At 41.2% G+C, this 13412-nt stretch overlaps 1 protein-coding gene across 1 annotated transcript in view; it reads left to right on the forward strand.

Moving 5' to 3' along the window:
- Nucleotides 1–13412, forward strand: part of CDC14A (cell division cycle 14A) — a 154615-nt gene that overhangs the window by 93648 nt on the left and 47555 nt on the right. Inside the window, exons 8-9 of the mRNA XM_007449612.1 lie at nt 3881–3968; nt 11147–11377. Of these exons, the coding sequence (XP_007449674.1) occupies nt 3881–3968; nt 11147–11377 (319 nt within the window). The remainder of the gene's footprint in view (nt 1–3880; nt 3969–11146; nt 11378–13412) is intronic.

Consider the following 13412-nt stretch of genomic DNA (forward strand, 5'->3'; position numbering starts at 1 on the left):
ACACTGTTTCTCTCAAAAGTAAATCCTAAGTAATAATCTAGAGTTTGACTATTATTTAAAGCCAGATGGCAAGGGAACTTAATTTAAACCAAATACCTCAAATATTTAATTTAAGCTCGTAAAGTACCAAATTTGACAGCATATTTGCTGTTTACATAGTACAACTATACTATCAACGCTATTTTATTGTTTCAGAAGTAAGGAAATACAAAGAGGGTGCTTTTTAATGAATAAAAAAGACTTTGTAGTTCTGTCTTTATTTTAAAAATAATCTGTGCCACCATTAAACCTCTTATATACTTGTATTATAACATTTATCAAAGTTGAGTGCAACTTTTTCTTTAATGGGTATCTTAGTTCGGCTGATATAACAAAATATCATAGACTGTGTGGCTTAAACAATAGACATTTATTTCTCACAGTTCTGGAGGCTGGGAAGTCCAAGGTCAAGGCACCAGCAGAACTGTTGTCTGGAGATGGCCCTCTTCCTGGTTCATAGATGGCCAAATTCTTCCATGTCCTCCCTGTGTCCTCACAGAGGGAGCTCTCTGGGGGTTTCTTTTATAAGGTCACTAATCCCATTCATAAGGGCTCCATCTTCATGACCTAATCACCTCCCAAAAGGCCCACTTCCTAATACCATCATGTTGGGGATTCGGTTTCAACATATGAATTTTGTGGGGGACACAAACATTCAGTCTATTGCAATGGGTAAAATGGAGATGGTAATAACACCTACCTCACAGGGTTGCCCTAAAGATGGAATGAGTTGCATGTCATAAAGTAGTGCCTAGCAGAGAGTCCATGGTATATCTGTTAGCTGCTATTATTATTAACGTTATTTGTTACTTGTTTTCAGACTCCTTAAGGGCACAGAGGGAATGCTTTTTATTATTTTATGTGACACCAAGTTATAGTCCTTGATATATAATAAAAGCTCAGCAAATGTTTTAATGAATGTTGAATTGTGCTTCAAAACTGTTTATCCATGTTGTCTTAGAAAATACATCTGTTGATAAAGGGAACCAATCCAATAATTGTCAACCTGAAGGTCTGTCTTTTCTCTCTTACAGTCTTTTATCATAGTGGTAAAAAGGCCAAATGTTTTTCAGTGTTTTAACTGAAAAATATCTCTGTGACCATTAGAACAGAGGCTTGCCTTACTGGCACAGATTTATTTCTTAGAAGTTATAAAAATTCATGTTTTTAAGTCAAATTAGGTTTCATTTAATTTTTTTTCAGTTTTAATACAGTTTATTTTTACTTTGTAAGACACTTTGATTTCTTTTTTTTTTCAAATTTTATTTTAAATGCACCAGGAGAGTTAGCTATTCCAAAGAAATCTGGTGAGTCTTATGTAAGCTGAAGGATCTTATAGTAACATGAATATTAACACGTAAATGTATCAGTTTCAAGAATTCACATTTTCATTTTGGGGTTTTCTTGTAGTGAAGAACATCTGCAGTTTCTCTACATAGTACTTGGTAGGTTGTAGGCTTTGGATTGGAAGAGGTAAAATTATTCTCTCACCTCATCTTTGCCTAGACATTTCTTTATAAAATGTGGTAATGTTGGAAAGTACCTTAAGTTTCTGTCTGATCTAGGTTTCTTGGAAGTGTGTGTGTGTGTGTGTGTGTGTGTGTGTGTGTGCACTTGCGCTTTTGCACAAACACGTTTAATTAGAAAAAGCAGCTTGTGTTATCGTAAATATTTTATTATTGATAAATATTGACATTTGTATAATCCACTGTGAAAGAAGGCACAGATACTAATTTTGGAAGCTTACCAGTAAGGTTATGTTATATTATTCAGTTAAAAGCTGTAACTTTCTTATTCATTTTTTTTCAGATTTGGATCTAAGACATAAATCTTTTTGTTTACTCCATCAACCTTATCCAAGTTACTGAATATAGCCCAATATTATCTAATGTTTATCTTTTTGGGTAGGCAGATTTGCAAACATATTCTTTGGGTTCTGTGAGTGAGTTCATTGCTTCTCTCCATATGATTGATTATAAAAGGTTACTGTTTAACCAAATGGATGTCTATAATCCAAATAAACAGACATAGCACAATGTATATATTTATTTAGGCCAACTTCGTGGTCAAGGATACAGGAATAGTGAACATAGAAACCTGTTTTCTTCTACTGTTCATAAATAATTGGTTTTAGCCTTTTGATGATTAGAGCATACCCTTATTTTTGAATTTTTAAATAATGTTTTAAGCTTAAGTATTGCTTGAGATGGATGTTAAATTCTTTATTCAAATTGTTCTAAATAGATAGCTATGCTTGAGATTTAATTTGGCATGTGTAATCATAACACTCAGCATCTCTAAGATTTTATTTAGGGCATTATGGAGATTTTATGTTTATTATGATTAGATTAATGCAATTCAGAAATTTACAAGGTGTCATGTAAAGTTTCATTTATAACTTTTTATAACTGGGAAGAAACATCTGCATTTTAAACATGAAAATTATACAGCCAAGTTATGATTTTTGTGGAAATCAAATCTAATGGGTAGTATAAGTAATTAAAGTAGAGGCTCCAGGTTTCCTTGGTAGGATTACTCCAATTTATTTTAACAAATACTTATGAGCTCTTACAGCAGAGTGCAGACTCTGTGTTGACACAGATTCCTACCATTGAGGTCTGTGCCATGTAGTGGAGCAGAGAACCTTTTCTGTGGATTACCTTGGCCCAGCAAAGAGAACTGCCTTCCTTCCCTGCCTGGGGAGGTATCTATGCAGTGCTATAGAGGGTGGAGACTTGGAGACTAAAAGCTGTGCCGGTGGTGGAGGATGGGAGTAGGACTGGTGTTGGGGATGGGTGAAAGAATGCTTAGGGGAAGAAGAGATACATATATTTTGTGATGCATTGCACAGCTGTGTCCCAATAGCCTGCAAAGTTTGGGTCCCCTCAGCCCTGCCCCAGTGTTCCCTGGGTTCAGAGGCACACCAGGAAGGGAAGGAAATGAAGGAGGTAATGGAGCAGTGGGAGGATGCTTGGCCCCTTGCCTGGTCTTCAGGCCTTTTCTGAGGATCCTGGAGTGTGTGGACCAGAGGCTGACAGCTGGTGATCAAAATCAGCCCACAGATGTGTTTTATTTGCTTTCCTAGTATTAAAAAACTTAATTTAAAACAGTCAACATTTCAAATATAGAGAGATTTTACATGAACATCCAATTGGAAGATCAGCTATATTCAGTCAAGTTTTCCTGTGGTCAGTTGGCCAGAGCTGAGGAGCATTTGCCTTTATTTATGTCTCTTGCCTGACCCTTGTAGCTGTTTGGTTTGCAGCTCCTGCAGGAGCCAGTTTGTGGTACACCCTGAGGGTTTGATGAGCCTCTGTTCCTCACTCCTGTCTTCTGTTTCCCCATCTAAAAATCGGCACCGACAACAGATAGAAACCTGTAAAAACAAACAAAAAATGGAGGTGTGTTCATCATGACCCTGATTTATAGATTTTTTCATTGTTTAAAGTATGTTTACCATGTTCATGGAAAGTGCTTATATTTTCTGTCTTCTCTTATTTCCCATTACTTCTTGCTGGGGCAAGCAATGTTTGTTTTCATTTCATTCCATTGAAGAGTGGCCAAGAGAAAAAATTATTTTCAGCAAAGTACCTCCACTTTAAGTAAAGCTTTCTAAACTTTTCTTATGGTCTAGATAAAAATTTTTCCAAGTGGATTGAATTCATAACTATTTTGAGAATCAGTTGCATGTTTTTATTTTAAGCTATATTATTTTGTCTTCATGTATGTCCAACTAGTCTAGTACTAATAGAGTGAAAAACAGTTATATTTGTAAGGGTTTCCTAAATTGTATGAGAATTATAAAATATTTTTCTTCTCTTTTCTCACAAAATTCTCCCAGCGAGTTGAAAATGGTGACTTCAACTGGATTGTTCCAGGAAAATTTTTAGCATTTAGTGGACCACATCCAAAAAGCAAAATTGAAAATGGTAGGTTTTTATTTACTTTACCCTCCAAAAATTTATTTCAATTCATCTTCTTTGAGTTCTTAATTTCCTCAGATAACCCTTTCTATTGGTAATATTCTCCAAAGAATATTTATTAATTTAAAAAATTGAACAGTATTTCAATTGTTAAATTACTAATTGAACAGTAATTAGTGGGTTAAATATTAGAGTTTAGTAAGTGGAACTATAATCACTGTTTTAATCACTATCAGATTTTTAGGTTGCCATAAATAGGGTGTTCACTTTACCTTGACCCAGTTATCAAAGAAGAATCTGAGAAACCAACTGGTCAAAACAGTAAGCAGATTGCTGAATTCTATCAGTGGTTCTCAGATTTATTTGGTGGTGGTGGCGTGCTACACCTCAAGGTATTCTTTGGTAACACCATGTTGAATAATGACGATGATGGTGACAATAGGTGTCATTTATTAAGTGCTAGTTACTAGCTAATCACAGCATTATCTCATTTAGTGCACACACAACTCTATGAGGTGTAGGAACTATTATCTCTGTTTCACAGAGGAGGAAACCGAGGCATGAGTAAGAAATTTGCCCAAGTTCACAAAGTAATATGCAGAACTGGTGATACTCCAGCCAAGAGCGGGGCTCCTAAGCATTGCCACTAAACTGATCTGTTTAGTTCCATCATGGCAACTAGGAACAATTTTCTAGCTGACAATAATTAAATTACTTACTTGCAGTATATATAGAGCCAGGGGCATACATATTCAGGAAAAAAAAGCATGGCAAAAAAATAAGCCTCTTGAATGAAACATGATAGGCTATGTGTGTTTTCCCATTAACATGTATTTTTTACTGAATTATTTTTTTTAACCTCAGATTCCCAGAAGACAAGTAATGATAGGTACCAAAGGTTTAAGAATAGTTGATGGGAGAAGTACATAAAATTAAGAAAATATCACCCATGAACATAATAGCTCCTTTTTTGCTCCCTCTCTAGTCTTAGAGCTGGAACACTAGTCCTTGGAGGAACATAATTTGAAACCCTTAGTCTAGATTTATAAGTTTATTCTTCTTTCATAACCATCATCATCATCATCATAAGTATTTATTCTAAAATCTAGTGTCATTGTATATGGTTATTCATGCATTTAGATTTGATAATTTTTTTTGAGTTTCCACACATGTGCTTATCATTTTATACCTATGACATATCTCACAGTGAACTCTGCTTAAATCATGGGGATTGAATCATCCCCTCTGGGGATGGGTAATCCAGGTCTACAGAGTTACCCTAACAAATAGGATGTCTTTGTACTGAAGCCATAATTAGATCTTCTCATTTACACATTTGCTCATGAATCCGGTTCGCTACAGACATTGACTGAATAACTGTTATGTTGGCTTGTTAGGAATAACTTGTTAAGTGCCTGAGGAAACTGCTTTTCACCGATGGTCTTTCAAGACAGGATTGATTAAACCTCCCTTTAGCCTTCTGTGCAAAATGATCTGACTCAGACCCAGAAAATCTTAGTAGGTGTATGGTTTCAGTAGTGGCTTTGTTGTTGGGTGTTCATTTGGTGAAACTGAAAGAATTTTGCCATATAGGATTCACTTTTTAAATGAAATTTTCTTAAAGAGAAGATGAGAGGTGTAATTTAAAAAACCCATTTAAAATATTTTTATAGAGGTAATGCACGATTTTTTTTAAAAAAGAAAATGCAGATGAACTCATAAAAACAGCATTAAAGTGGCCTATAATTCTACCCACGTTTTCTAGGTTTACTAGTTGGTGGTGGGATTATTGGGGATTTTAATTTTCTTTCCATCTGCTTCTCTGTATTTTTTATTTGCACATATATTTTTCTCTCTTAAAGAATATATATACATACACACAAGACTTACAAAAATATTCCGTTTTTTTTAACCAGCATGGAGTCATAACATGATTACTGTCTTATAGCAGCCTTTTTTCACTTAATATATCACATACTCCTTTCCATGGCAATAAGTGTAGATCTCCGTTATAATTTTCCATGACTGCATTCAGTGACTACGCCATAATTTTACTAATCAATCACTTAATTTTTGAATGAGATCTAAGTTGTTCAGTTTTTCACTTTTTAAAAACTACAGTGGTTGGTATACATGTCCATACATCTTTTTTGCAGCCCTGGTTTCTTTTCTAAATTCTTGGAAGTAGAATCACAAGATAAAAGGACGTATTTTGTGTGTCAATTGTTACTTGTCAAAAGTCTTAAAAAATATATTTTTGGTCCTATATTACAATATAGGGAAATAATTAGCCACCATTTGTTTATATGCTGGGAGTGGTGCTAATAAGCCTTTTGTGCACACCTCATCTATTTAATAAGCAGAAACACCCCCTGGAACAGGTGGTAGTTATTTTGTGGAAGAGAAGATGGAGACTTGGTAACCTAACTTGCCCAGGTTGACATAGCCAGAAAGTGGCAGTGTGTGGATTCAAACACAGGTCTCTTTGATTCCAAATTCTGTGTCCTTTTTAATTTTACTACAGAGAAAGAACACGTTCACTACAGAACTTTAAGCAATCTAGATAAAAAGTCACCTGTAATTATATAATCTAGAAATAACCACTGTTGAGATATTGTTCTCTCTATATCTTTTTTTTCTACGCATATACTGTGCCCTCTCACATTGAGAAAAAAAGGTGTGAAAGTGCTGCTTACCTAATACTTGCCAGTTTTTATGTCTAGAATAATTTCATTTAAGGCTGTTGTTGGTAAAATATTGATATTTTACTGGAATCCCCATTTTAAGATTTGATATTCACTAGAAGTGTCATTTTTTTGGTAAAGTGGTTTAACTCTGTAAATTCTTTTTTTTTTTTTTTTTTTTTTGCTGTACGCGGGCCTCTCACTGCTGTGGCCTCTCCCGTTGCGGAGCACAGGCTCCGGATGCACAGGCCCAGCGGCCATGGCTCACGGGCCCAGCCGCTCCGCGGCATGTGGGATCTTCCCGGACCGGGGCACGAACCCGTGTCCCCTGCATCGGCAGGCGGACTCTCAACCACTGCGCCACCAGGGAAACCCTGTAAATTCTTTTGGAACTTAAGAAAATTTTTTTTTTTTTTTTAGTTGAGAAACCCCTGTATTTTCTGAGGTGGCTGAAAGTCATTTTAGGGGTCTGTTAGTAGAAAAAGGTAGATTTTTTAAGGAGTTAGCACTGAAATAGCTGTTGCTAGGATGTAGCAAAAGGAAGCACTAAAATCTTGGGGTCTGGCAGAATGCATTATAGGAGTCTTAAGTGTGTGTTGTCAACAGAGACCAACTAGGAGTTCCTTTCAGCCATCTTTGTTCACATTGTTTTGACAGGGGGGACAAGAGGAGCACTAACCCTTTTTTGATTAAACAAGCTTGACTTGATAAATGAATAATATAGCAGTAGAACAAATTGGATTTCAAATTTTCCCCAAAACCCTCAAACTCTTAGGTGGCAATGTCCTCATCTCTACTTCAGAAAGAAAGAAAGAAAAAGGAAAGAGAGAACAGGGAAAGACAGCTCGAGACAGGGAATCCAAACAGTTTGAAGCATCGGCCTGCTCATTTAATGAGAGAAGCTAGGTGTGAAGAGCCTGGGCTGCTTGAAGTCTGGCTCTGCCCCTAACTGGCTGTGTGAACTTCGTGAGTTCCTCAACTTCTCTCATCATCAAACGGGGAAATAGGATAAACATTGCAGGCATTTGGTGAAGATTAGGGATATTATAGGAAGTGAGTGCCTTGCACAGTGTAGGGCACATTAGTAGGTGCTTATTAGGTAGCAGATATTCTGATTACATTTTTATCATTAATGAACCTGATAAACATATTTTATTGCTTTCCACATTTGCCTGCCTGTTTTGCAGTTTTTACTTTTAATAATGAATGGGTGGACTAATCATTTGACTCTGCTGTTCTTCAGTTTCCTTTAAATGAGGGTCTGGGAAGAGATGAATTTTACAATCTCTCTTTGCTTTTTTTTTTGCGGTACGTGGGCCTCTCACTGTTGCGGCCTCTCCCGTTGCGGAGCACAGGCTCCGGACGCGCAGGCTCAGTGGCCATGGCTCACGGGCCCAGCCGCTCCGCGGCATGTGGGATCTTCCCGGACCGGGGCACGAACCCGTGTCCCCTGCATAGGCAGGCGGGCCCTCAACCACTGCGCCACCAGGGAAGCCCTCTCTCTTTGCTTTGAAATTGTTTGGTCAGCGCTAGGGCTCTGCCTATGCTTTACTGATTTCAGGGCACCATCTAGTGGCCAGATGGAGTAAGGGTCGGATGAAAGCTCAGTCAGCTCCGTGCACATTGCTAAAACCAGCCCTCCATCAGAAGCAACCAAATACATCGAAAACACAGTTGTTCAGAGGTCAGAAGATATTGTCATTGTTGGTTATAACTCTTTTGAGACGCTTTTGAGGATTTTTAAGAAACTTCCTCACAAATCCAGGAAGTGCAGCCCCTAATGTTCACGTAATGTCCCTGTTTTGGAGATCTAACAAATAGAATTGAGTTGGATTTTACCTTAAATCGTCCCCAACACTGGCCCTAGAATCTGACTGTCAGGGTTCAAATGCTGCCTCTGTCTCTGTGTGTGCATGGGCCAGTTCACTTTCCCAGGCATCAGTGACTGATAATTGTAAGGTTTAATGAGATGATATACATGAAACACTTAGCTTAGTGCCTGGCACATAGTAAGCGCTCAATAAATGCTAGGTGCTATGATTACCATTACTGTTATTATTTCAGTGCCCTATTACCATATTTGGATAACTGTTCAGTGTTCTTTTCTCAAAAGATATACGCAGTTTCTCTTGACAGTAGATTTAGGTATATTATCTGTAATGCCATTTGCTCATGATGGGAATTCATATATGTAAAGAGAAGTTCTTACAGCCTTGGTGGAGGAAGGAAGGGACAGACACCAAAAGAACCATTAGCGTGCTTCCTGACAGGTGCCATCATAGAGGTGCCAGTGATCACTAGGAACCCAGGGTTGGAAGTGCCTGTCAGACTGTCACACCATGTCCCATCCCATGTGTTCCTAAGCGCACTCCTTCCCATTCCTTACATGATAGAAAAGCTCTTTGTTTCCTTATGCCAACCACAGTTCTTTTTCCCTTTAGGCTGGAAAATGATTTGAGCAAACAAACCAACTAGGAAAACAGATTTGATTTTTTTCCAAGTGGAAAGGATCTGTTTTCTCTAAATGTGTATAAGTCACTGTTTCTACACAGAATATTGTAAGTAAGCTCTGTCTTACTTGTTTGCCCAAAAGCAGCCTGGCTTGTGAAAATCATGTATGTGGGCTGCAGATTAGTTAGGGCTGCCTACCAATGCTGCCTTCACCCCTTGAGTGACCTTGGCTAAGGCTGCCAGTTAGGGCTCTTGGTTGCACGCAGCAGATATTGGAATTATGCTGGGGAGCTCACAGTCTCCAAGCGAAGGCTGGAAAATGAGGCTTAGAAAATGAACAGGGTCTAAGGGAGGTCATGTATCAGCAGGATCCAGGCAGGAATGGAAACCACTTTATTTCAAACAGAGGGAATGCAATATAAGGAATTTGCTAGAAAGAAGGCTAAAAAGTAAAAGGGCAACTCTGAAAAAACCAGCATGTTAAGGAAGAAATAGTTATTGCCTTTAAGGCAGCAAGGGACAGAAAGGAAAACGTGGGGTTAGCAGGACCTGGGACCTTGGCAGGTGCTGGGAGCTCCGAAGGGCTAGTGCTTGCATTTGGAGCCTGAGGAGTGGGGACCCTGAGGCTGGGCTGCAGGCTGGTGCTGGGAGTGCCAAACTAAGCTGGGAGTTCCTCTCTTCTGCTGCTGAAGCCATGCTGGCAGGAAAACAGAAGACATCCCTTCTCCCTCCTCTGGCCTCCAGTTGCTCCGGCAGTGCTTTAGTGACTCCCACTTTTCAGATGGACAGGAGCCCAGTGGGAAAGGTAGCTTGGGAAATGTTATATATACACCCCAGCCCCAGCATATGAGTTGGCTTGCAACTGAGAGAAAATAGGAAATGACCAGCCTATGCAAGATTCGAGGCAGCAGGAAATACAGCCACAGTGCAGAAACTGCTGGTTCGCTTTGCTGGCTGCTGCTGCCCGCCCGACTTGGAGCCCACCATCATGAACGAGTTCTGAGTGAGATCCCCTCACCTGGTATGCCCTGAATGGGTTACAGATGTGGTAATCAACGGGCTGAGAAATTAGTCCTTTTAAACCCTGGGGCCGCTAGGCAAGGCTTGGAGTGGTCACCTTGGTTGATTGGCCAAGTCGAGGTCATGTGTCTGTAACCCAGCTGACTGCAGCTCCACGTGATGCTGGACCCACTCACAGTAGAACGGGGGTTAGAGCCCGACCACTTGTTCTTCTCAAAAAAGAAAATGTCTACAAAAATGACCGCTCAACCTCTAGTTTTGTTTTTTGTTTTTTTTTGCGGTACGCGGGCCTCTCGCTGTTGTGGCCTCCCCCCGTTGTGGAGCACAGGCTCCGGACGCGCAGGCTCAGCGGCCATGGCTCACGGGCCCAGCCGCTCCGTGGCATGTGGGATCCTCCCGGACCGGGGCACTAACCCGTGTCCCCTGCATCGGCAGGCGGACTCTCAACCACTGTGCCACCAGGGAGGCCCTCTTTAGTTTCTTAACTGTTACATGGGGTTTACTATTTTTATCTTAATAGGTTGTTTTGAGAATTAAAAGCAATTTATGCAGTTGTGACTTGTACATGGTAGGTGCTTAATAATCAGTCTCTCTTGTGGGGGACTGCATTGTAGATTGAAACTGTACACCTGGCAAAAAGGCTGCAGTTCAAAAGTATTTATCAAGAGGAGTAAAAAGGACAGAGTCCTTCCAGGCCTACTGTACACATCTGAGGGCCTCAGGAATTCCTTTGTTTTGGCTTGGGAGGAGTGTGCTCCCAGGATTTGAAGCCTAAAGCTTGAGGTTTTGAACGTTCAGGAGCTATTTCCAATACTCAGAAGAGGGTTTTTTTCCCCCTCCTATGGTGTTTTTCTCAGTTTTTCAGACTGCTGCTTTTAGGAACGTGCTTCGACCTTACTCTCTCCTGAAACGCGCTTTCCTCCTAAGCTCTGTTGAGATTGATCATCTTTATTGTGAAGGGTTTTCATGTTCCTGGGTTACATAAGACGAAATGTGTGCCTTTTGCTTACAGCCCCTGCTTTCCTTTAGGTTATCCTCTTCATGCCCCCGAAGCCTACTTTCCTTATTTCAAAAAGCATAACGTGACTGCAATTGTGAGGCTGAACAAAAAGATTTACGAGGCGAAGCGCTTCACCGATGCCGGCTTCGAGCACTATGACCTTTTCTTCATCGATGGCAGCACACCCAGCGACAACATCGTGCGAAGGTTCCTGAATATCTGCGAGAACACGGAGGGGGCGATCGCGGTGCACTGCAAAGGTGCGAGCGAGGAGGCCTCGGTGGGCCCTGGGTTTCTGAGAGGGGGTGAGCCAAAAGACAGCAAAACGTGAAACAAAACCAGTTAGTGGCTTAGGAAACAGATGAGTTGCTTTTAGTTTGAGAAAACTGGAACACAAACCCATTTAAATGACCCCTTCCTAAAGAAAGGATCGCTTGGGTGTGGACAGTCGGTAGTGTGCGGCTTTCTGGACAAGGCAGTTGTTCTGGCCTTACCTTCCCCAATTCACAATCGCTGACACCAGGTGCCAGGAGGAGGGGAAATCGCAGCAGCACCGTCGGTGGGCTGGCACAGTTGTCAGGAGGCAAGAGTTGTTTGTTCCCCTTTCCTTCTCTTCCGTAATTGCCCCTCCTTTTTCCATCCTCCTCCACCCATCTGAAATAATGCTCCCATTTCGTGACCCAGCTATCTGGAGCCCCACTTCGCGCCCCCCCCCTTCCTCTCCCCTATTAGCCTTTTGCATCGTGGAACAGATGTCTTACTTGCCCATTGCAAGGGGGCGGCGGCATACCTAACCCTAACCCTGACCCCAACCCTAGGGGCGGCAGCATACCCGGCTCATCGCTAGCTTCCTTGCCACAGGTCTGTTACTGCCTCTCTGAAAGATTGAAAGACTTATGTAAATGCATTGTGGTCTCCAGGAGTGGGTACTTTGGAACAGGAGTCACCAGATTTAGCAAATAAAAATACAAGATACCCAGTTACATTTGAATTTTAGATAAACAGTGAGTACTTTTTTAGCATGTCTCAAATAGTGCACCAAACATACATTCCGTATTTTACCTGGCAGCCTTGCGTCAGCTACTCAGAAAATGTGAAATACCATTTGCTCTAAGCCTAGTTGTTATAGACTCTGAGGAGGCTCGCATGGTAGATTTTCCAGCACGGTGGAAGGTATTTTACGGGCGTCTTTCGTTTCAGTGAGGAGAAATCACTTTGGCCACCAGGGATGGAGCCTCTAGTTCCTCACCTGCAGCTTTTCATACCGCCACTGGGTGGTGCTGTTCTCCGGTGTTGAGTCTGAGAACCGGTTTCTGTCGCGTTTTATGCTAATTGTCTGGTAGGTGTTGGGGATTGTACTGTTCTTTTCATGTGCCTAGTGCTGCTGTAACTGACTTACTCAGACGAGATGGCTTTGGTTCTAACAGAAATTAAAATACCATTTTGTAGGCCCTTGTTTCTATGTTTAAGATTTGAGTAGGTGGAGGTACTTTGCTGAACATGTGAGCAGTAACTGGAAGCAGCATTTTGCGGGAGACCCGGCGAGGGAAACGAGCTGCACGTGGCCCCTGGTTCAGCGGAGGGCTCCTCAGTCAAGCTTCGTCCCCGTTGACAGAGCCCCCTCCCGCCCCTCCGCGTTTCTCAGCAGGACGGGGCCCCGACTTGCTGGACTTCCTGTCTCGGGGGTGCGGGGGGCGTGGGTCGGTTAGGAAGGACTGCTGCTTTCGGTTCTGCCCAGGTCACTGTGGGGTGGCGGTGTCTGCCTTGCCCCCGATAGATCCATATGCGCCCTGGCTTTGCCTCTCCATCCCATTTTGTTAAAGATTGCCCAGACCCAAGGAAAAGCCTGCATTTCACACGCAGTCGGCCCTCCGTGGTATCCGGGGTTTCCGCATCCGCCAAAGTGACTATAAGGGACTTGAGCATCCCCAGATTTTGGAATACGCTGGGGTCCCGGAACCAATCCCTCGCGTATACCAAGAGACCATTGTATTTCAGCTATAAATGGAACTTGAAAGCTAATGGGAATATGGCAGCTGCTAACGTTTAGTAGGAGCTATTCATATGCTCTGTTTCAAAGCTTATTTTGTGTCATAAAAATCAGTATTTTTCCTGGGATTAATTTGGCCTTATTTCCTAATCAATTAGTTTTATGGTTACCAAGGCATATAGTTTCTCTGTCTGTCATTGTCTTGGATTGACAAATTCAGGGGAGGAGAAATGCAAAGCTTTCCCTGAAACTCAGCATCTCTCTTGATATTATTCCTCACCTAACAAACATTGGGAAAATGAACC

This window comes from Lipotes vexillifer, unplaced genomic scaffold (genome assembly GCF_000442215.2).
Source record: "Lipotes vexillifer unplaced genomic scaffold, Lipotes_vexillifer_v1.1 scaffold445, whole genome shotgun sequence".
Classification (NCBI taxonomy): domain Eukaryota; kingdom Metazoa; phylum Chordata; class Mammalia; order Artiodactyla; family Lipotidae; genus Lipotes; species Lipotes vexillifer.